General features: G+C 41.9%; 2 protein-coding genes across 7 annotated transcripts in view; both read left to right on the forward strand.

The window, feature by feature from the left end:
- Mpp4 (membrane palmitoylated protein 4) overlaps positions 1–11,139 on the forward strand; it is a 27,954-nt gene extending 16,815 nt beyond the window's left edge. Inside the window, 4 exon segments of the mRNA XM_010617593.3 lie at positions 6,038–6,255; positions 7,189–7,364; positions 7,718–7,852; positions 10,026–11,139. Coding sequence (XP_010615895.1) covers positions 6,038–6,255; positions 7,189–7,364; positions 7,718–7,852; positions 10,026–10,232 — 736 coding nt within the window. The 3' untranslated portion in view covers positions 10,233–11,139.
- Positions 11,140–11,181: 42 nt separating this feature from the next.
- The window catches only part of Tmem237 (transmembrane protein 237), a 20,070-nt gene continuing 9,151 nt past the window's right edge, over positions 11,182–22,100 (forward strand). Inside the window, exons 1-6 of one of the 6 annotated variants that reach the window (XM_010617522.3) lie at positions 11,457–11,530; positions 12,965–12,996; positions 13,683–13,693; positions 17,522–17,578; positions 19,300–19,422; positions 21,811–21,928. In XM_010617522.3, the coding sequence (XP_010615824.1) occupies positions 12,989–12,996; positions 13,683–13,693; positions 17,522–17,578; positions 19,300–19,422; positions 21,811–21,928 (317 nt within the window). In that variant the 5' untranslated portion in view covers positions 11,457–11,530; positions 12,965–12,988. Of the gene's footprint in view, positions 11,531–11,594; positions 11,691–11,713; positions 12,078–12,964; positions 12,997–13,682; positions 13,694–17,521; positions 17,579–17,601; positions 17,706–19,299; positions 19,423–21,810; positions 21,929–22,100 lie in introns of those variants that run through there. The other 5 variants (XM_010617520.3, XM_010617521.3, XM_010617524.3 and 2 more) reach the window with 5 other exon arrangements.

The raw sequence follows: 22,100 nt of genomic DNA on the forward strand, positions 1-22,100 counted from the left end.
AAAAAAAAAAAAAAAAAAAACCAAACTTCCAGGACTATGTGAGTTTGCAGATGATTCGTAAAAAGTTACTTATCGAAGATGCATTTATTGTCATCCCTGTTTCCTTCTTTTGCTTCCTCCCTCCTCCTCTTCCTTTCGTTTGGGATCTGAGTTCCTAAAGAATGCTGAGCCAAATGCATCCATTCAGAAATGCAGAAAATGCAGCCCCAGCCTTCCTGAGCCAGTGTAGGGTGAGCCAGGCTCACAGAGTCTTCCTTTCTGGGTGGTAGTCACTGATCCTCTCGCTACTAATTGCCACTGATTCAAGAATATTAATTACAGTAATATCAGCACTTTGCTTCTCTGGTTATAAGTTAATCTGAGACATGAGAGCATGTGTTCTTTTTTGTTGTTGTTTCCTGCTTTTACCATTTGCCTGTATGTACCCAGCAATTTCTATGGAAGAAGGTAAGAACACTTTTAGACAAAAAAAACCCTTACCTCTGAAGCCTCCTAGAAATTTCCTCTACCTTTAAAAATTCAACTCTGTTCACCTATTTATTAAGTTCTATGTAACTCATAGTGCAATAGCACAGAGTAATTATTCCAACAGTGCACAAAATCAGGGAAAGGCATGTGGCATTTGTCGGCAGCTCTAGAGTCTAACATAGCCATGGTACAAATTCAAAGACCCATGAAGCCAATCGGGTGTTTTGTGTTACTGCTTTATACACATCGTATAAACACACCACTGTAAGGAAATCATTATTATTACCATCTGATGGATGAGAAGACTGAGGTTCAGTAAGGGTAGACAGGGATCTCGAAGCTGCAGACCAGATAGCCTGGATTCAAGCTTCCATCTGTGTAAGGGCCCTGAATTGGGATTGGGGTGAGTGGACCTTATGATCTCTTTTCCTTCACCATGTCCAGCCATCCCATTGAGGCCCTCTGACATGTCACACACAAACACTCCCAAGCAGGATGTCTGTTTGCAGGAGAGAGAAAGAGCGCCCCCCTTAGTCACCGCCCACATTTCTGAGTCAGATTGGAAAGGGAGACCCGAGCTGCAGAACTTCTGAGAACCGCTCTGCCCTTGTGGACTCCACCTGTTTCCCCCAAGGACAGGAGCAGAGTATAACATGGACAGAGGATGGCAGATCCGGACCAGGAGGCAGGAGGGGCTTTTGTCACAGGCTGCCACTAGCTATGAAGGGCAGCAGGGGTCACTCTGGGTTAGGCAGGCAGTGAGCCCTGGCTTGGGTCGTGGTAACAAGATGCCAAAGACTGTACAGCTAACGAATTTATTCTCTGTCATTCTGGAGGCCGGAAGCCTGAGACCATGATTCCAGCAGGGCTGGCTTCTGATGTGGCCTCTTGTCTTGGCTTCTAGATAGCCACCTTGCCACTCTGTGCCCATGAGCCTTTCCTAAGTGCATGCATAGGAAGAGTGATCTTCAGGGTCTTGCCCTCTTCTAATAAGGCCAATGGTCCTCTTGGATGAGGGGCCCAGCCATGTGACTTCATTTCACCACAATCATCTCTAAAAGGCCCTATCTCTAAGTCCAGTCATGTTGAAGGTGAGAGCTTTGACGTGAGAATATTGTGGCAAGCAATTCATCCCTTCGTGTGGAGTGCTTGGTCTGGGGAAGTGAGAAGCCAGCAGCCCTACCCCAGATCCCAGGCCACCAGGCAGAGAAGTCGGTGCTCCCTGTGCTAGGACTGGAGATTTGCTCCTGCTCTCTCACTTTTATCTGTGACACAGGAAGGATGTTTGTCCTTTTTGATTGCTTTTAAAAATGACAACAACTTCTAGTTATGTGTAGTGAAGCACTGAACTCATTATAATGGCTAAACTAGAAAATCTCTAAATGAACACGGGGATTAGTGACAGGGCTGAAAGTCTCTGCTATGTCACTTGTTTATCTGTGCCTCTGTCCAATGAGTAACTTAGGAGAAATAACTATTCTACATGAAGTAGCACTGTGGTCCTATAGTGTTATTTCTTACAATTTATCACTTTTACATCTCTTCTAAAAGCATTAATGACCAGGTGTGGTGGTGTACATGTGATCCCAGCACTCAGGAGGCTGAGGCAGGAAGATTTCAATCCTTAGTGCCATGAAAAAGCAAAGATGAAAGAGGGAAAAAAGAAGAGAAAAAGACACGTTAAGATATTCTGTCCAGCCTGCAATCCTCGCCACTCAGGAAGCCAAGGGAATCGTTCCAGGCTCAGAGGATGAGCCGTAGGTCAGCTGTGCAGGATTTGAGATGTGAGGGAAGGAAGTGGCTCTTCCAGGAGAGGCTCAGCTTATGTGGGGCATTGTGAGCGTCCCACTGCGTGGCTTTCTCTTATTTGCTTTACACGTTGGCTTGGGAAATCAGCTGACATTTATTAAACACTAACCGTGTGCCTGAGCAAAGCCCGACTTGTGTGGTGGGAGTGAGCCCTGTCCCACTCACAGATGGACCACAGGTAACCAACGTGTCCAGCATCGACCGCGCTTCATTCTGTCACCTCCCGTGTCACGTTTTCATCCGATACAGCAGCAGCACCACCGAGAAAGCAGAAAGCACCAGTTCTGAGAGCGCGCGCTGCTGCGGAGTGTTCTGAATTGGATTGACATCCGCCTCTGTGTAGGGAATTTTGCTTTTAGTGCTGAACATTTGAAGTTCTAATACCCCCCATTCTGTTCTGTAGACAGTGACATGAAGATGGATGAGGAGGGTGTGGACGCAGATACCCTTTTCTCTGCATTGCTGCACCCCCAGGAGAAATGAGTCGCACCTCAGTCACAGGTGACCCCACCCCTCCGGGAGGGACAATGAATGCGCCACACACCCACTTCCTGGGGCTCTCTCTGCGCAGCAGTGGGAAGGCCCCAGGGGCCACGGGATGCCCACCGCCGGGAGCCCCGAAGCCCGGTGCTCTGTGAACAGTGTGAAGTAGTGCACTGTGAAGTGGCCGGGTGTGGTGGCGTAGGCCTGTAATCCCAGCACTGTGGAGGCTGAAGCAAGAGGGTTGCTGCAAGTTAGAGGCCAAAACAAAACAAAAGCAAAAACCAAAGGAAGAAAAGTAAAGTAAAAAGCAAAATACATATTTTTATTTCAAAACTTGATACCATTAGAAAATTCTTAGAGAATTCCAAATTTTTGAGAAATATATAAAAGCTTTTTACATTTCTATATTTAAGATTTTTTATTTTAAGAGGTATTGAAAAGATTTTTTCAAATTTGAAAGTGGTACTAAAATGGCTTAGGAATCACCAGAATTTTGTCTGAAAACTATTTGGAGGACATTAGCCTGCCAATGGCTTTTTATTGTGTCTGGCTTTGAGATATGAGGGTCTGTGGGAATGAGTCACATGTGGTTCCCAGAACAACTACAGAATTCTGAGAATACTTTATTCTACCAAGTACGCATACTGATTGAGCTGGTGAATGTTTCACCCACCCATGTTCTCCGCATACGTCTCACATGCACACTTCCTGCACCTCACTTTTAATTCATGCTTCTGGTAATCAAAAAGCCCTCTCTTCATCTTTTTTACAGTGTATTGTATGCAAATTACTTTTTTGTAGAGATCTGAGTTATGTCCGGTTGTTGGCACTCAGGGCAATATTATACTGTGTCATTTCACACACTCATGGTCTACCTCAGATTAGGGCTGCCGGACCCGAGGTGAATGCACAGGGACTTTGCTGTGTATTTCAAACTGACCTCATAGAAATCCTAGTGTCCTAATCTTTAATCTCTTTTTAAAATGCTAACATGAGGTTTTTTGGTTTTTGTTTTTGAGACAGGGTCTCACCATGTAGTTCAGCCTGGCCTTGAACTCACCATGCAGCCCAGGCTGGCCTCAAACTCACAGTGATCCTCCTGCCTCAGCCTTCCAAATGCTGGCATCACAGGTGTGCATCGCCACACCCGGTAACAGTTGTTTTAACAGATGCCAAAAGTTGTTGATGTTTTTTCTTCCTCAGTCAGCTGAACAAACCCACCCCCAAGCTGTGCACCCTCTCCTCATCCCCACTTGGGGTCCCTGGCTCTGCAGGCTGTACCACCTCCTGGGCTTTCCTGGACATTCAGCTTTTCCTTTCCCTCTGAACTGCTTTTAAAATTTTATTATTTTATTTATTATTCAATTATTTTATTTATTGCTTTGAGCTCTTATTATACCCTGTCATCATGCTCACTGTACCATGACTTAACCTTGAGCTAAGGAACACATTTTAAAGTGTGGTGGAACAAGACAGCAGTTGGGCTGCTAAGACGTAGGTCGACTCAGCCTGGACAGCAGTGAAATGATATCCTTGTTTTTTGCCTCCATGGAAAACCATAGATGAAGAAACATTTGAATCTGGTAAGTAAAAAATTAATATTGTATTTGGCGCTGCTTTTTAAATGTAAATTTCATATTTTGGTATAATTTAAACATTTAAGGATGTTATATAATAATTGAGTGCAACAGTGAAATAAAATAAGAATAAAAATAAACATGGAATATGATAGATATGTTAGTTTGCTTCATATAGTAACCATGTTGTATCTGTTTGTATCCTGTAATATCAGCTTGCAGACCTCAAATGCACATAATAAAATTTATTTTAAAAATCGCCAGGTGTGGTGGCGCACACCTATAATCCCAGTACTGGCTGATGCAGGAAGATCACTGTGAGTCTGAGGCCAGTCTGGACTACATAGCAAGACCCTGTCTCACAAACAAAGTGTAATAAAGGGTGTGGCTATGAGACAGCAAGCTTCACAGTGCTATCTGGACGGGGCATCTGAGCTCTGTGTGGGGTAGAGTGCGGCGTGCCCCTCAGGGCCAGTTGCCTGCAGTGTGCGAGATCTGCTTGGTGACAGCTGTCTCTTGACAGATGTCTTCCTGCTGGATAAACCCATCACAGGGCAGATGCAGCTCTTCCATACCCAGTGCTGGGACCATGGAGTCTCTGGGCTGGATGCTGTGGTTTCAGGGCAGCCAGCCCTCTGGAAAGGGTGTTTGGACAGACAGACACTGCCTGGCTATACTGGACACTCATTCATCCTGCTGCCTCTCCTCCACGTGGAGGGTAACGGAGCTGGAAATGCAGCATCTGTACTGCAGCTGCTTACTTTCTCCTCAACACGTTACTTTTGCTAGGATGACACCTGGTGAGGATCAGGTGTCTACCCCTCAGGACGCTATTGGTGTCATTAGTGACAAAAGAGTCCCTACCCAGCATCTTTAAGAACTGTCAGGGTCGTGCCTGCCTCGCAAGCGCAAGGTCCTGAGTTCGATCCCCAGTATGGGGGTTGGGTGCGTCAGCACTGGCGCTGTGGACAGGACTGGCCAGGGTCCGGCTCACTGCTTGCTCTCCTTTTTTCGTTCTCTGGTTTCCGCTTGCCCCAGCAGACTAGTCCTACTTCATGGAAGGCGCTTTCCGTCTGTGTCATACACGTGTGAGCTGGCTGTTGTCCCTCAGCAGAGCACTTTATCTCATGCCCACCTCTCAGCTCTTCTGTGTTTCCACACTGCAGAAATCTACCCATCCTTTCACTGTTAAGTCCATGATGCTTCCTGTTGAGGTGATGCAAGCATCTTGAGAGAAGACATGCCCAAGGTTTTATATTTTGATGTGTAGGATGTGACTGCCTTCTTATTTTCCCTTTGTATTGCAGTCACACCATTATTTAGATTTTTTTTTTCCTGGTACCAGGACCCGAACTTGGACCTTGTGCTTATGAGGCAGGCGTGGTGCCATTGCGCTAAATCCCTGGCCCACCTATGTGGATTTTCAAAGGCACATGTACAGTGGATTATATTATCTATGAATTTTATTTCATAAGAAAAGGAAGATTGGCACAATGATTAGTTATGAAAGACAGCACTGAGAGGGGCAGAGCTGGCAACCAGAACTACTTACAGTTTATGTTGTTTCGAAATTCCTATTTTCCATGAGGTGGTTGGTCTGTCAGAGATAATTTAAGTTTTATGTTTGACCCGATGTTTGGTATTGATCTCACTTTTAATTCTCCTACATTATACCCCATTCTGTGTTCTCCTCAACTCAGTGCTGAACTCAAGGCTGTGGTGAAGCTGAGGGAGGCCATGGGGTACAGGGGTGCCCGTGGACTTGGGTCTGCTGTCTGGTGTGAGGCCTGGGTCGGTCAGCCTGGAACTCGGCCTCTCTGCCCTTCCGGCCAGGTCTCCACAGTCTTCAGCGCAGTGCCTGACACACTGCAGCCCACAGGAGTCACTCGGGTTACTGACCAGAAGCCTGTCCTCCGGGGTGACTGGAGGTCAGGAGGCCGATTAGAACACCTGAGCGGGCGTCCACTCAGTGCTGGAGCACTTGCCTGGCATGTATAAGGCCTGGGCTCTATCCCCAGCATGAAAAAACGTAGAAAATGAAAATAAAATATTTAAAATCTAGAAAATATGGTTATTTCAAGATGTCTAGATAACTGAAAAAAAAATAATTTGCTTTGGATTTAGGTCCCCTGGAGGGGCAGCTGGAGAGGACATTATGTTTCAGACGGGTGAGGCTGCTCAGGCCACATGCTGCTATGCGTCGGCCGTGCCAGGCTCCCCACCACAGCCCTCCACATGCAGTGATACTCACGTCCATTCATCCCATAACTCTTTGGGGAAGGAGTAGTGTCTATTAAAAAAGGGAATTAAAGCCAGGCGTGGTGGCGCACACCTGTAATCCCAGCACTCAGGAGGCTGAGGCAGGAGGATCGCTGTGAGTTCGAGACCAGCCTGGGTTACATAGTGAGTTCTGGGTCAGTCTCAACTACATAGTGAGACCCTGTCTCAAAAAATAAAAGAAGGACCAGGGATTTAGCTCAGTGGTTCTGTTGTCTGCCTGGCAAGCACAAGGACCTGAGTTCGATCCCAGGCACCAAAAATAAATAAATAAATAAACAGAAAAACATATCAAGGTAGCTTCGCGGCTTGTGTTTTTGTTTTTGCAGTACCAGGGTTCAAACTGAGGACCCTGTGCTTGTGAGGCAGGCACAGTGCCACTGAGCCACATCCCCGGCCCCAAGTAGCTCCTTGGGAAAGACTAGGAATGGGCTCACAGAGGAAGTGAGCTTCCCTCATTGTCACACCTGGGGTGAGCAAGTCAAGGCAAGGTCAGGAGTGTGCCATGTGGAGGCCCAGGTTTCAACAGCCTCGCGTTTGCTTTCCTCGTTAAAACATACGGTGTGTGCTGTAGAGAATGAGGGAAGAAGGCTTCTTCTTCATCGGGTCAAAGCCAGCGGTCAGGGCAAAGCTGGCAGAAAGTCCAATAAGAGGGAAATAAAAGGGAGCATGAAACAGCTGCTCCACCTTGAGATCCTGTATTTGTCATATGAGATCCTCATCCGGTCGTGTACAGAACTTAATCAACAAGTAAGATTTCAATAGCTAGTGATAACTAGAAAGAAGAGCCAGGATTTGAGCTTCATTTTCATTGTACAAATCCATCTTTTAATTGTTTAAAAAAACACATTTTTAAAAAGAATTGAGTAATTTGCAGTACATGGTATTATACTTTAGCTAAAAATAATTGCTAATTTCTTTTTTTGGTACTGGGGATTGGACTCAGGACCTTGCACTTGTGAGGCAGCCAGCTGTACCACTGAGCTAAATCCCTGGCCCTAACAATTGCTAATTTCTGACCCTAGAAATTTTGAGAACATTCATCATTGACTAAAGGAATTTAAAACTTGTTTTTAAATGTGCACTTATTTTTTTCTACGTAGAATATTCAAGTGGCTTGAACCCGTGAACTGAAGCCCTATGTCATATTTATAAAGCCATCTAACATGAGCTGTATGAAACAATCTCGGAAGAATGCCACGGTCGGTACCACCTATTTAGTGGACATGAAGCTCAAGGTAGATCAGGTCAAGTCCCTGCACTGTTTTCAGTGAGGGTGAGGCCAGGGAGGCTGGTCGGGCTGCAGGATGAGGACCTTGACCTAGGTTCTCCTGGCCCCTTCTTGGACCTTCTCCCTAAAGTCCCCAGTAAAATGTTTAAGAAAAGTACACTGCAGGGTCCCTACATTAAAGTACGTATGTTGTTTATAATGAATAATGTCTTTATGATTTGCCCTTTTTACTGGACATTACTTACTGATTTTAAAATAAAGTTTAATAAATGCTATGATTTTTCTTACTTTGGTCTAACTTTAAATAAATTCTCAAGCCACGGTTTGCAAAACTAAACAGCAATTGGGTGTGTACAAGCCTATCCATCATTTAAAAAACACTGGGTATAGGGCCAGGGATTTGGCTCAGTGGTTCTGCTGCCTGCCTCAAAAGCACAAGGGCCTGAGTTTGATCCCCAGTACCATTTAAAGATAAAATGCTATGTGTACTTGTATATTTAAACAGATTATTTTTATTTGAACTTTTGGCGGGGAGGGATTATTATTTATTTGTTTTGAAAAAGGTCAAGGTAGCTCAGGCTAGCCTTGAACTCACTGTGTAGTTCAGTCTGGCCTCAAACTTGCAGTCACCCTCCTGCCTCAGCTTCCGGAGTCTGGGATTATAGGTATGCAAACATCTATTTTTTAAAAATGCTCTGATGAGTATATCTCATCTGTAGTATGAGTCATCTTGCAAAAATGTCTATTAACAAAACGGTAAGAATAGAGGAGCCAAACTAGGTGGGATTAATCAGTGAACTTGTTCCACAATAGGTGATTTTTTTCTAGTTATTTTTCTCCAATAAATCCACTTTAGATATTTTGAGCCATACCATGTGATTCACTAAAGGTGTATAAATCATAAGTGTACAACTCAGTGTACACACCCATGTCACCATCACTCAGATCAAGCTGTTATAGCCACTTGTGTGTGTGCACGCATGTGTGTGTTGGGGGGGTGTTAAATGTGTAATATAAAAGCTACCTTCATAACCATTTTAAGTGTACAGTTCAGTAATGTTCAGTAGTGAATTCACCTTGTAAAACTGAAATTACTGCTTTACAACTATTTTCTTGTGTAGTGGCAACTGCCATTGCTAATCTCCATATTGTTCTTTTAGTATAGTATATGTACTGCCAAAGCAAGCAGGATGTGTCTTTATATTGTCCCTTGTCTTTTCCTATTTTTATCTTCATGGTTTTCAATGACTATGAAAGTTTCCAGCTTGTGTTTAGAGCAGTGGAGTCTGTGTATATATTCTTGAGTCCTTAGGGCATTTGAAATTGCATTCTCATTTTTGTGGCAGTCTAAACAAATAACAAAACTGTTTCTGCATCATGTGTATGGCCATCTTGTAAAGGAGTAAGGCCACAGGATTTCAGTGCCTGCATTTGTATTTGCACTTAAAATTGTATTGAGAACAAGTTATGTTTCCATTGTCATGAAAAAGAAAATAACAGCATTGAATGTAAAGCATGTGACAAGCTAAGCCCCATGATTTCCCCTGAATGAACATTTCACAAGAGAAATAGATAATATGCCAGCACTCCAGAGCCTGAGGCAGGAGGATTACCACAGGTTCGAGGCCAACCTTGGCTTCATAATGAGTTCAAGCTCAGCCTGCACATAACGAGACCCTATCTCAAAAAAAGAAAAAAGAGTACCGGGGATTTAGCTCAGTGGTGTTGCCATCTACCTTGCAAGCTCAATGCTCCCCCCTACCAGAGTTCGATCCCTAGTACAAAAACAAAAGATACTCTAGGTAAATAAAATTACCATAAAGCAAAGGATAATTTAGGTATAATTCGATAGAACTAGGTCATATCATCCTCATGTGAAAATTGGCCATTTTGTGTTACATTAATGTTAATTTAAGTTTTATGTAAACTAGTAGTTTTTTATTTTTATGCTGGTTTGAAAGCCTTACGTGTGTGGACAATGGGGTAAAATAACTTTCAGATGTTGAGGGGAATAACCTATCTACAAATTATCACTAAATTTTGTAGTTTAGAATAGAGGACATTTATTTGACTCACTGTTCTAAGTAGCTCAACTGAATGTGACAGTGTAACAAACTGTGTATCATTTCTACTTGTCCTATTAAGTCTGTGCTATGCATATTTTTCTGTTTTTCCTTAAGGATGAAGACTTACAAAAGATGGAAGAATTAGCGCAAAAGATGGAGATTTGGTTTGGCCAGTTTTTTGATCATGTGATTGTGAATGACAATTTGCAAGACACATGTGCCCAATTGCTGTCTGCCATACGGAAGGCTCAGGAAGAACCTCAGTGGGTATCAGCAACATGGATTTCCTCCGATATGGAGGCTGTCGGCCCTCTGGTATAAAATTGGACTGTTACCATTGTACCCTTGCTACAGAGGTAATAGCTGACATCTAAAACAGCAATATTTGACCCTAATTAAAATGTGTGCAACTTGTAAAGCACTAGTTTACTAAATCATTATTTGAAGAAACTGTATGGTTATATATGGTATTGTATGTATCACACGGTTACAGGGCAAAAAATTTTTCTTGTACCTTATATGAAGCAGTGGTAGGAATAAGTGCAATGTTAACTAAGTCAATGAGAACCTTCCATAGACTGCATATGGTCTTTGTAAGAGTCAGGGGAAAGGACCTTTCCTAATAAGCAGTACTTAGTTTCAAAATCTGTATTTTACTTTGTGAAATTTATTTTCATATGTTTTTTTTTTTAACAAGAGCCTACTTAACCAACTCAGCAAGAAAGGTTATTATACACATTTCACACCTAACATCAAAATGTACAGATCGGCAGTCATCACCTACAAATAGGTTACAAGGAAAAAGTATCCGTCCAATCAGAGGTGTAACATCATTAGTTTTCCGCCGCCTGACTCGAATTTTCCTAAAAGCCAACATCCATATGCGTGCCTCGATTAGGAAACAACAGGAACAGTCCTGGAGACCTAAGGATGAGGGCCTCTGGCGCTGAGGCTCGGTCGCTCTCCAGCCAAGGGTCTGCTCGACGCCTCCGTGCCCTCTAACTTCCTCCATATTCACACCGTGCCTCCATCCCGTCCCTCTTTCTAAACTGTAAAGCCGAGTACACGATCCAAAAATCTTTGTTCTTTTTCACCTAAATTGAACAAATTAAGGAAAAAGGTGAGCTGTTTTTAATGACACTTCTGTGAGTTCAGATCTGACTTTACGTCGTGACTGTGACCGTCACCGCTGCGGGAGAGGACGAGCAGCCCGAGGCCGCACGCGCAGCTCCAGTGGCCGCAAGACCGCGCGCGAGTCCGTGTTGCCAAGGCGACGCGTCGCTTCTCCGCCTGGAGCGCGCAACGGGTTCCCGGCGCCAGCACAGCCCCTGGGTCTCACGGTTCGCGGAGGACAGCGCTCTCAGCTGCCCAGAAGAGCACAGCCGGCCTGTGGATATTTGCATATCAAGTTCTTCTCCAACGTCCGGCCCTGCCCGACAACTCACAGCGACTACCTAGGAAACCATGGGGGAAACCGTGTTTGCAGCTGCTTCACTGCCGGAGTCACTGCACGTCTGCCCTGACCCCGAATCCCTTTCCTCGCTGGCTACTTCGGAGAAGTCAAATCAGGTCCCGCACCCTCACGACCCCACTTCTTCCCCAGCAGCGCAAGGCCTGAGGTACTCTTAGGCGCCGCCTGATGACGCATCTCACCAGCGCGCGCGGCCGGCCGAGGGTGGGGTTCACGGCGCATCGTGATGACGCGTGCGCGGCCGGGCTGGGAGTGTGGCTCCCGGGACCTGCATCCCGGCCCCCGGCGGTATGGCGAAGGCAGAGGTGGTGAGCGAGCCCTAGGGGTTTTTGAGCGATTAGGGATTTTGCCTTCGGCTGAGCCGACCTGCTTTTGAAGGACTAGGGGCTTGGCGCGGAAAGTGCGTCTTGACATTCCTGGAACAGCGTGTGCTTGCCACCTGGGTGTTACTCTGACTGCTGGGTTATACTGACACCAGCCGCGCCCTAGTTTTGTAGCGTTTGTGTTAATCTGAGGAAGTGGCTTTGCTAAATGGGACAAACCGCAAGAGTATCTAAAATTTAGCACCTTTAAATCAGTGTCTTCTGGGCCGGGCATTTAGGTCAGTGGCACAGCGCCCGCAAGCGTTAGGTCCTGAGTTCGATCCCTGGTAACCCCTCCCCCCCCAAAAAAGTGTCTTCTGCAAGCAGCTTGAGGTACTTTGGATATTAAATGGGCTTCTGGGCATTCCTTTTAGTAGTATTTCATTTTGAAAGATTCCAGAATTATGCTTAGAGTCTGTTCTCTGAACTGCAAACATGACTTTTCTTGTTCAATTAAAGCAGCATATACTTAAAATCCATTCATCACTTTGTTCAGAGTGAGCTTTTTTCAAAACCACGTTACCATGTGGTGTAAAATATCCATTAGCTTCTCATTTAACTTATACAAAAGGCTAGATTCCTTTCCTCGATCTGCATGACCCTAACTGACCCACCTCTTCCCTGCTGACACTGATGAGGCTCTGCAGTCTGCTGTCACCTGGAGCTCAGCCGCCTGCTCCTCCCCGGGGCACTTGCCCCTCACGGGCTGAAACTGGCTTGTTTCTTAGTCAAGTCTCAGCTTAAAAATCTCAAGCAGATTTACTGCCTAAACGCGCCTCATTCTTTCTCATATATGTATTTATTTTCATGTATGAATATATATTTTATCATATATTTAACATTATTTTTAGTATATAACCAGTAGAACATAAGTTCCATAAAAGCAGTGACCTCAGTTTTGTCCCAATTCCTGATGATTATGGAAGGATCTGGCCTGTAGATAGAAAGAAATATAAAAAGGAAAGAATTAGATATGATGTTCAGAAATGGTAAAACAAATTTAAGTTCACCCATCTGATTTATATCAGTATCTCCCAGGTTTCAGCGATGAATATGATTATCAAAAGATTTCAATATACATATCTGATCCATTACATTTTTGTCATGTCTGAACAACAGGCTGTTGAAAGAATAATTTTGTGGTATTTGAGACACATATAGGTAAGATGTTCTAGATCTAGGCTTTTATTTATCAAGCAGTTTTCTCTTTCCTCCCCAAGTGTCTTCCACGAGCTCTTCCACCCATGCCAAGGTAAGCTTAATTTATAGTAATTTTGTTGTTGAGCACTAGAAATATTAAATGAGAAAGAATGACTAGGACCCTTGAAAAATTAATTGACGTGAGTAAACTGGAAAAATTGACTAGTAACAGTCAGAAAAATTCCTTGAATAACAACAACAAACAAAAATTCTTGAAACATGAGGCTAAATGTGTAATTAAATGTTCTGTTTAAGAGCCTGACTGTCAATATGATAGAATAATAGATCCCTTTTGAATGTTTTAGTGTCTTGATTATGAGAATTCTGATTGTCTTTTGCTTTCTAGAATACTTTCCTCGGTAAGCTGACTTTAATCAATGAGAAGAAGTGTTCTTAACAGTAAAAAATATATATGTAGGTTCAGAATAATTGGATTATTTTATTAGTGCTATTAGATAGCTTATTACTTATATAATGGACTAGCTTGTAAACTAGCTGACATTCTTTGAAAGTTTTATTTTAAATTTGTAATGATTTAGGAACCAGCATTTGAGCTCAGTGGATCTACCACCTGCCTCACAAGCCTAAGGTCCTGAGTTCAATCCCCAGTACTACACACAAAAAAAAATTGTAATGATTTAAATCGATTTTCAGTCAGACAATAAAATAGGTTTCTAATTAATACCTTTCTTTTTTGTCTTTTTCTTGCTGATTAAATTTGTTTGGTGTGGTGTAAAGTGATGTTAAAGGTGAGTTAGTTTACTGTTAATGTAAAATTTTTGAAATATAGTGCTTGGCTATATAGTGCAAATATAGTTTGAGGGCTGGGCATAATGGTGTGGGCCTGTAGTCACGGCTACTTGAGATGCTGAGACAGCAGGATCTTGACTCCAGTGTTCAGTGCCAGCAAGGAAACATAGTGAGATCCTGTCTCAAAATACCAAAAACCAATGACAAACCCAAAAAACAAAAATAAGTTTATTTCTCTTAAAATTGAATCTGAACAGTATTATTCATAATCCTACAGTTTTTATGTGTTATAATAGTCTCCCATGGCTGCAATCTTAATCATGAGATGATGTGTAACACTAGATTGCCTTGCCATTACAGATACTCTTCATCCCTGAACAGTCACCCAGACCATTTACTGGTTTTGTAGCTCTGTAATAGAAACTATACCTTCATTTTTCTTTATTCGTTTTTGTTGTTTGGAACAGGGTCTTGCTATGTAGTTCACACTGGCCTTGAACTCACTGTGTAGCCCAAGCTGGCTGCAAACCCATGAATCCTCAGCCTCCAAAGTGCTAACAGGCATGTACCAGCACAACCAACTTTTTTTTTGTATATTTTTAAATTATTCTGGATAGACAAGGTTATGCTGTATGAGCCATCCCAAAATCTCAGTGACTTCATATCATGCAGGACTATTACAAATAATGTTAGGTTAATTGCAAAGTCCACTAATGATGCGGTGATATAATGAGATCCAAGCTGCTTCCGTCTTGTGGTTCTGCAAGCTTTTTTTTTTCCCCCTCTCTTTCAGTTTATTGGTACATTCTAGGCCTACAGTACAGTTACATTCATCATTGGGATCTTGTACCTTTACATGACAGGTCTTGGTTCCCATTTTTTCCCCTTGTCCCTGCCCTCCCTTCACCCCTTCCTCCCTTCCCTATTTATAAATACTTTATTTCCATTTTTTCATTTTCTCATATTTTTTCCCTTATTACCTTTCCCCTACCCTACTCACTTCCCCTATATCTTTAGCCCCTTTCTTCCTATTTCACATTGTCAATTATATCATTAGGATCTATGTACCATTACAGTTTTTCACACCAGGGAAACTATTCAGTATTTATACCTGTATAACTTATTTATTTCACTTAAGAGTATAACCTCAATATGCATCCATTTTCCTATGAATGACTCTAATTTCTCATTCTTTATGGCTGAGTAGTAGTCCATTTTATAGAAAAACCACATCTTCTTTATCCAGTCTCCAACTGATGGGCAAATGCGCTGTTTCCAAGTTTTAGCTATTACAAACTGTGCTGCTATAAACATAGGTGTGCATATATCACTGTGATATGATTCTTCTAATTCTTTTGGAGAGATACCCAGCAGAGGGATCGCTGGGTCAAATGGAACCTCTAGACCTAGCTCTTTGAGGTATCTCCATATTGATTTCCATACTGGTTGCACCAGTCTGGGCTCCCACCAACAATGGAGAAGGGTTCCTTTCTCCCCACAACACCGCCAACATTTGTTATTGGTTGATTTCTTGATAGCAGCCATTCTTTGTGGGGTGAGGTGGAATCTCAGTGTTGTTTTCATCTGCATCTCTCGAATGACCAGTGATGTGGAACATTTTTTCATATAATTTTTTCTTACTGTTTTTATTTCTTTGTCTGAGAAATGCCTGTTCATTTCAGATGGCCATTTTTGAATCTGGTCTTTATATTTGGGGGGCTGATTTGTTTGAGTTCTTTATATATTCTAGATAATAGTCCTTTGAGGAACAGCTGGTAAAATTTTTTTCTCACATTGTAGGTTGTCTTTTAGTTCTGTTGATGGTTTCTTTTGCAGTGCAGAAGCTTTTTAATAAGATGAGATCCCAGTTGTTGATTCTTTCTGCTAGTTCCTGTGCTCCTGAGGATTTGTTCATAAAGTCTTTTCCTAGGCCAATGTCTTCAAGAATTCTACCTAACTTATCTTCCAGCAAATTTAGGGACTCTTTTTAATATTTAGATCTTTAATCCACTTGGATTTTAGTTTAGTGCCTGGTGAAAGATAAGGGTCTAGTTTTAATCTTTGGCAGGTTGAGATCCAGTTTTTCCAATACCATTGATTAAAGAGGCTATCTCTCCTCCAGTGAGGATGGTTGGTTCCTTTGTCAAAGTTGAGGTGGCTGAGTACATCTGGAGTTGTTTTTGTATCTTCCAATCTATTCCACTATCCTCAGGTCTGTTTCTTGCCAGTACCATGCTGTTTTTATCACAGTGGCTTTGTAGTATAGTTTCAAATTAGGATCGTTATATCTGCTGTCATGTCTCTGCTGCCTAGGATGGCTTTTGCTATTCTAGGTCTCTTCTTGCTCCAAATGAATTTTTGGATTATTTTTTCTAGTTCTGTGAAATATAGTGTTGGAATTTCAATTGGCATTGCATTGAATCTGTATAGCAGTTTTGGTAGTATGGCCATTTTCAGTATGTTGATTCTTCCTACCCAGGAGCAGGGGGAATCTTTCCATTTTCTTATATCCTCTTCGATCTCTTTTTTTCAGAGTGCTGTAGTTTTCAGTGTAGAGGTCTTTTGCTTCTTTTGTTTGATTCCTAGGTACTTCTTCTTCTTCTTCTTCTTTTTTTGTGGATGCTATTGTGAAAGGAATTCTTTCCCTAATTTCTCTCTCAGTGAGTCTGTTATTTGTGTACAAGAAGGCTGTTGATTTTTGAGTGTTGACCTTGTATCCAGCTACTCTGCTAAAAGTGTCAATTAAGCCTAGAAGTCCTTTGGTGGAATTTTTTGGGTCTTCTATGTAGAGTATCCTATCATCAGCAAATAATGACAGTTTAACTTCTTCCTTTGCTGTCTTTATTGCTTTAATTTCTTTCTCGTCTAATGGCTGTGGCTAATGTTTCAAGAACTACTTTGAAGAGGAGTGGTGAGAGTGGACATCCTTGTCTTGTTCCTGATTTTAACATGAAGGTTTTCAGTTTGGGGCCATTTAATATGATGTTGGCTGTTGGTTTTTCATAGATAGCCTTTCTTAAGTTGAGATGTAGACCATCTGTTCCAATTTTCTGCAGGGTTTTTATCATGACTGGGTGTTGAATTTTGTCAAATGCTTTTTCTGCATCTGTCAAGAGGATCATAGGGTTTTTGTCCTTGACTCTTAATATAGTGTATTACATTTATTGACTTATGTATGTTGAACCATCCTGGTTCTGCAAGCTTAATGTGAAACTTCTTCAGTTGCCACAGCAGCTAGCTTTTCAATGTCCTGGCCCCCAAATGACATAGGTCACTTTTCCCATGAAGCACTAACCAAGCCCTTCCCTGCTTAGCTTCTGAGGTCAGACGAGGTTGAGTCCCTTGAGATGGCATGGCCTTAGATGCAGATCACTTCTGCTCAGAGCCTAGTGGCTAGAACCAGTCGTAGGCAACCCTAGAGGGCAACAGGGTAGGAAGTGGAGGGATTGGATGAACATCTGTGGAGCTTGCCTTCTGTGTGATAGTTATAAATATTACTGACTGCCAGTGCCCCCCAATGGTACCATGTTGGGGGCTGTCTTTGACCTTGTCAGTGTTTTACCTTCTTCCCCTAATGTGTAGAAGTTGATGAACACAGGGAAGAAAAGGAAAAGTCTTCCTAACTAAAAGATCTAGCCAGGTATGGTGGTGCATGCCTGTAATCCCAACACTCAGGAGGCTGAGGCAGAAGGATCACTGCGAGTTCGAGGCCAGCTACATAGTGAGACCCTGTCTCAAAACATAAATAAATAAGTAAATGTATGTCTGACTGTGCTCTGCTTGAATTTTAGACAACTTTTTCTTTTAATGTTGTTTCTGTTTTATAGATGATATTCCACTTAGTCATCCTAAGAAAAAGAAGTCTAGAGCAAAAAGATTGAGAGGTAAGAAGCTTTTTGTTCCACAGGTTTTCCCAGGATCTCAGACTGATAAACATCACAGATCAGAGGGTGACAAGGCCCCCAAGTCACTGCTGTGGTGAGAACAGAATTAAAGCGAGTTTGAACCAGGGTAAGTAAGTGTGGGACAAAGCCACAGAGAGTATCTAACAACATTCGTGGGATGAAGTGTCGTGCCATCCAAGCTCTGACTTCCTCAATATTCTTGGACTTTGAGGTCATTCTGTAAATTGTATTAAGCTGTGCTTGATGACAGAGTTCTTAAATCCCTCATTTAGCCAGAGATAGCATTAGAACACAGTCCTGGAGGCCTGTGTCAAAACTTCAGTGACAAACTGGTGTCCTTTTGTCCTAGCTTTCCACTCATAACCTTGGGTGTTCTGTTCTGTTAGTAACTCAAATTCAACACTTCAATAATCCATCACCTTCAGCAGTTCATTAGTTTTTACTTCTCATTTACAATTTTCTGTTAACTAAACCTCCCGTTTTCCCGACTCAGGCTTAATCTCAGTCACCTTTATCTTCTCCTAACTGCACTCTTTACTTATTTTTTATTTTTTGTTTTGGTATCGGGGATCAAACTCAGGTCCTTCTGCTTGCGAGACTGAGCTAATCCCTGGCCCTCACTCTTTACTTGTACCCTCTCAAGCTTAGTTTCTGTAGTGATGCTCTTCTTCCTTCCTAAAAGGCATCATGTTCCATATGTGCTATTTTTTCGTTTTTTGTTTTATGTGTTCCTAAAACCATGCCTTCATGCTGTTACAAGAATGTACTGTAATCGTGGGTCTCTTGTTCATTTGTATTATTTTAAATTTTCACTGCAAACAGTGTAGCAATTCTTCTATATAAAATAGTGGATAATTGAAAAATCAGTATTTTTGTAGGGTGGATTGCTAGCAATGCAGTTGCTCTGTAGTGGGTATATGCCTTACTGATATGAAAGGTTCTGCTAAGTTTCCTTCAAGAAAACCTAGTTATTTTCTGACCACCAACCATTCAAGAGTATCACTTTCTCTAAATTCTTAACAACATTGGACAGTGTCAGTCTTTATATTTTCTTGTTATTTTAATGGGTGAAGATAGCTTATTTTAGTTTGTGTTTCTCTAAATACTAGTGAGGTTAAGTATATTTTCATTTGTTTATTAACACATTTCTATTCTTTCGTAAAGAAGATAGGTCAGAGAATGTAGTCAAATGAAATTCAGATCTGCCAAAATGTGTTGAAGTTCTGTGAAATGACTTCGTAAGGTTGAAATGAATGACCAGATGAAGAGATTTATAAATTGTTAAATCCAGTTATTTATCTGTGATGAGTTTATTATGTGTTAAATTTGTTAATGAAGGACTGAACTATGTGGAGTTGATAGAAATTGTTAAGGCAAGAGTACAAGAATTATCTATAGTGTCAATTTATATTATATTTTCGCCTTTTTTGGAAGTTCTGAATGTTCTGAAGATATTTTCTCTTGTTTTTTTTTGGGGGGGGTGGTTTGAGACAGGGTCTCACTATGTAGTTGAGACTGACCTGGAACTCACTGTGTAGCCCAGGCTGGTCTCAAACTCACAGTGATTCTCCTGCGTCAGCCTCCCGAGTGCTGGGATTACAGGTGTGCGCCATAACAACCGGCTCTTTCTCCCTGTTTTTTAAAGGCTCAGTGATCTCTGCTCAGATCACCTCATATTTTTCTACTCTGGGTTTCTGCAGGTAGTGCTTCTTTGGAAGGCCTTGCTGATCCTGTTCTTCGTAGGCCATCTGTGTGCAGTGAGCTACCGACTCCAGAGCTCAGAGAGGACCAGTGGAGGCAGAAGAAGACAAGGCCACCTCTCAGTATGTGGAGAAGCCACAGTTAGCTTTATGGTCCACTTGGGATGTGGGGATGTGACAGAAACCTGTTTGCTCTCATTTTTCCCTCGTCCGTTTCCTACATGTGTTTCCAGTGCTTCATCAAGAGTGCGTGCCATGTCTCTTTTGGTCACTTGTGCATAGTTGTGAGAGGAGGGGTACAGATTCAGGACTAAAATAGTTCAGATCGCAGTGTATGTAAGAGTTTAGTTAATGATGAAATGGACATTTCAGATTAGTGGAGAAGGGGTAGATTTTGTATTACGATATTATAAGGCAACAGTAGCCAATACTGAGTTTTCCTATGTCCAGGCATTGTTCACAAGGTAAACAGAATACTGCGTCTTTTTTTTTTTTTTTTTTTTTTTTTTTTCCATTTTTGTCCAATTAGAAAACGCAGTGTTTATACGAATGAATGTATTCATACCTGATAAGAGATGAGTATAAATTGTTGCAGCCTATTCATATTTCTGGAGATTGTAACAGCTATGATAATTAAATGAGGCTAACTGCAATATTATTTACAAGAGTAGAAATGGGTAAATACCAAATCCTCACAATGTGATTTATCCAGTAACTGGAAACTTTGACTTTTAATCCTGATGTGTGCACTTCAGTGGATTAAGAAACTTAATGGTAAAGCCTGGCTATTGTCTGGGTGAGCCAAATTTATATGTAGTAAAAAGAGTGGAAATATATAGCACTATTAAGGGTGACAGGTTTTTTTTTTGGAGGCCCAGGCTGGCCTCGAACTCACTGTGATCCTCCTGCCTCAGCCTCCTGAGTGCTGGCATTACAGGCATGTGCCACCACGCCCAGCTTCAGTGACAGGTTTTTTAGGAAGAGGAAAGAGGTTTTATTGACTCTATGTAGGACATGTACAACTTTTATAATTAAAAAAACAAAAGATTTTGCTAGAGTGACACAAAGCGAAGGAGCAAAAATGGTAAGATTCGCTGTCTCCTGTTAACGTCAGAGCCTTCGAATAATTTTTTTTTTTTTATTGAGTTTATTGGTACATTTAGGGATACAGTACAGTTACATTCATTGTTGGGATCATGTCTTCGAATAATTTTTTACAAAGTAGTTTCCCTAATTATTTGTCCCTGTGAAAATAGCAGCCCTGATTGGATGGAAAAGTTACAGGAGTAGAAGGGCAGCAACAAGTGAAGTCAGGAGAGTGCAGTGCAGTCAGGGACACAGGTGCAGTGGGCTCCCGGGAGCCTGGCCTGAGTATGAGACGTGAGAGCAAAGGAGGCAGGAATGGTGCTGTCACGCACTTCATCTCCGTGGAATGATGCGTGTCGTCACCGGCAGCACAGGCGGTTTGACGACACTGCCCTCTCAGTGACACTGTTAGGGCGCAGATTTGAGAGTCGAGATAGACACTGATACCTAGTTTATAATGTATGAAAAGTTTCTGCAACAGAGGTGAGCATTTGTAGAAAATTCAGGACCTGGTCTAAGACCAATGAGTACCTCTCACTGCCAATCCAGAGTGCACTCTTGCCAGTCTAGCTTTCTATATTTCAGTATTTTTAAATTTTGTTTGATTTTTGTTGTTGTTGTTCAAAACAACATGTTAGGCTTTGTTGCTTAGAGTAGTCTTTCCAGCCCAGGCTGTAAGGGTTTTGTTTAAATAGGATCTGAAAGTGTTGAAGCATTCCAGGGGGCCGCCGCTTCCAGGTAGGAGGCCTTGGAAGGCCCTGTTGACTTGTTTAAACGCTGTGCCTGCCTTTTGTTTGGCATAGCAAGGATGCAACTGCTATTCTTATAGAGGCTTTTAATTAGCGTTTGGAAACTTGGATGGTAAATAGTTCTCTACACTGATAGGAAACTTTCCCAAAATTATTCAGGTCGCTCACGTTGTACATTGTCTGATATGATTTATGTTGAGCACTTGCTTCTCCTCTGGGAGTCTGAAATTTTGGTTCATGTAGGCCTACATGATGTAGCCCCCAACAAAAACTGGGTGATGAGTTTCTAATGAGATTCCTAGGTGGGGTATTACATTATGTAACCTTTTTTCATATTGTTTGGCATTGCAGTTTCAAATTATTTATTGAGAATTTAGCTGTACAAAATTTTTTAAATTAGAGATTCGTAAGATAGTGAAAAAATTTTGACTTATTTAAAACTATTTTATTTCCATTAAGTTTACTGGTACATTTAAGGTAAACAATACAGTTACATTCATCATTGGTATCTTGTACCTTTACGTGATGTATCTTGGTTCTTATTTTTACCCCATTCCCGTGCCCTCCCTTCTCCTTTACTATTTAAAACTTAAGTTCACAGGCCTTATAAGTCTTGTACATTACTTTTATTTACCTTATAGTCATTTGAAAACATAATTTGGTTTGTTTATTTCAGAGCATGAGACTTCCTTCACCCAGAAGATATCTAGTCCATCTTCATTACGAAAAGCAAATGGTATTGCTGTGGACCCAGCTGAGAAGGCAGTTACTCAAAAACCTCGAAGGAAGGCAAAGTAATAATTTATTCTTCTAAGTATTTTCCAGGGTTACTTAGGTGCTTACCTCAGAGCTCCCAAATGCAACTTCTCAGCACTTTTTATTAGATATCATGTCTGTTTGTCTCTAGGACAAGTAATATTACAAAATATCAGATAATTTTTTTTTTTTTTTTTTTTTTTTTTTTTT

The sequence above is a fragment of the Fukomys damarensis genome, unplaced genomic scaffold (assembly GCF_012274545.1).
Source record: "Fukomys damarensis isolate Sample0158 unplaced genomic scaffold, DMR_v1.0_HiC HiC_scaffold_26, whole genome shotgun sequence".
NCBI lineage: Eukaryota > Metazoa > Chordata > Mammalia > Rodentia > Bathyergidae > Fukomys > Fukomys damarensis.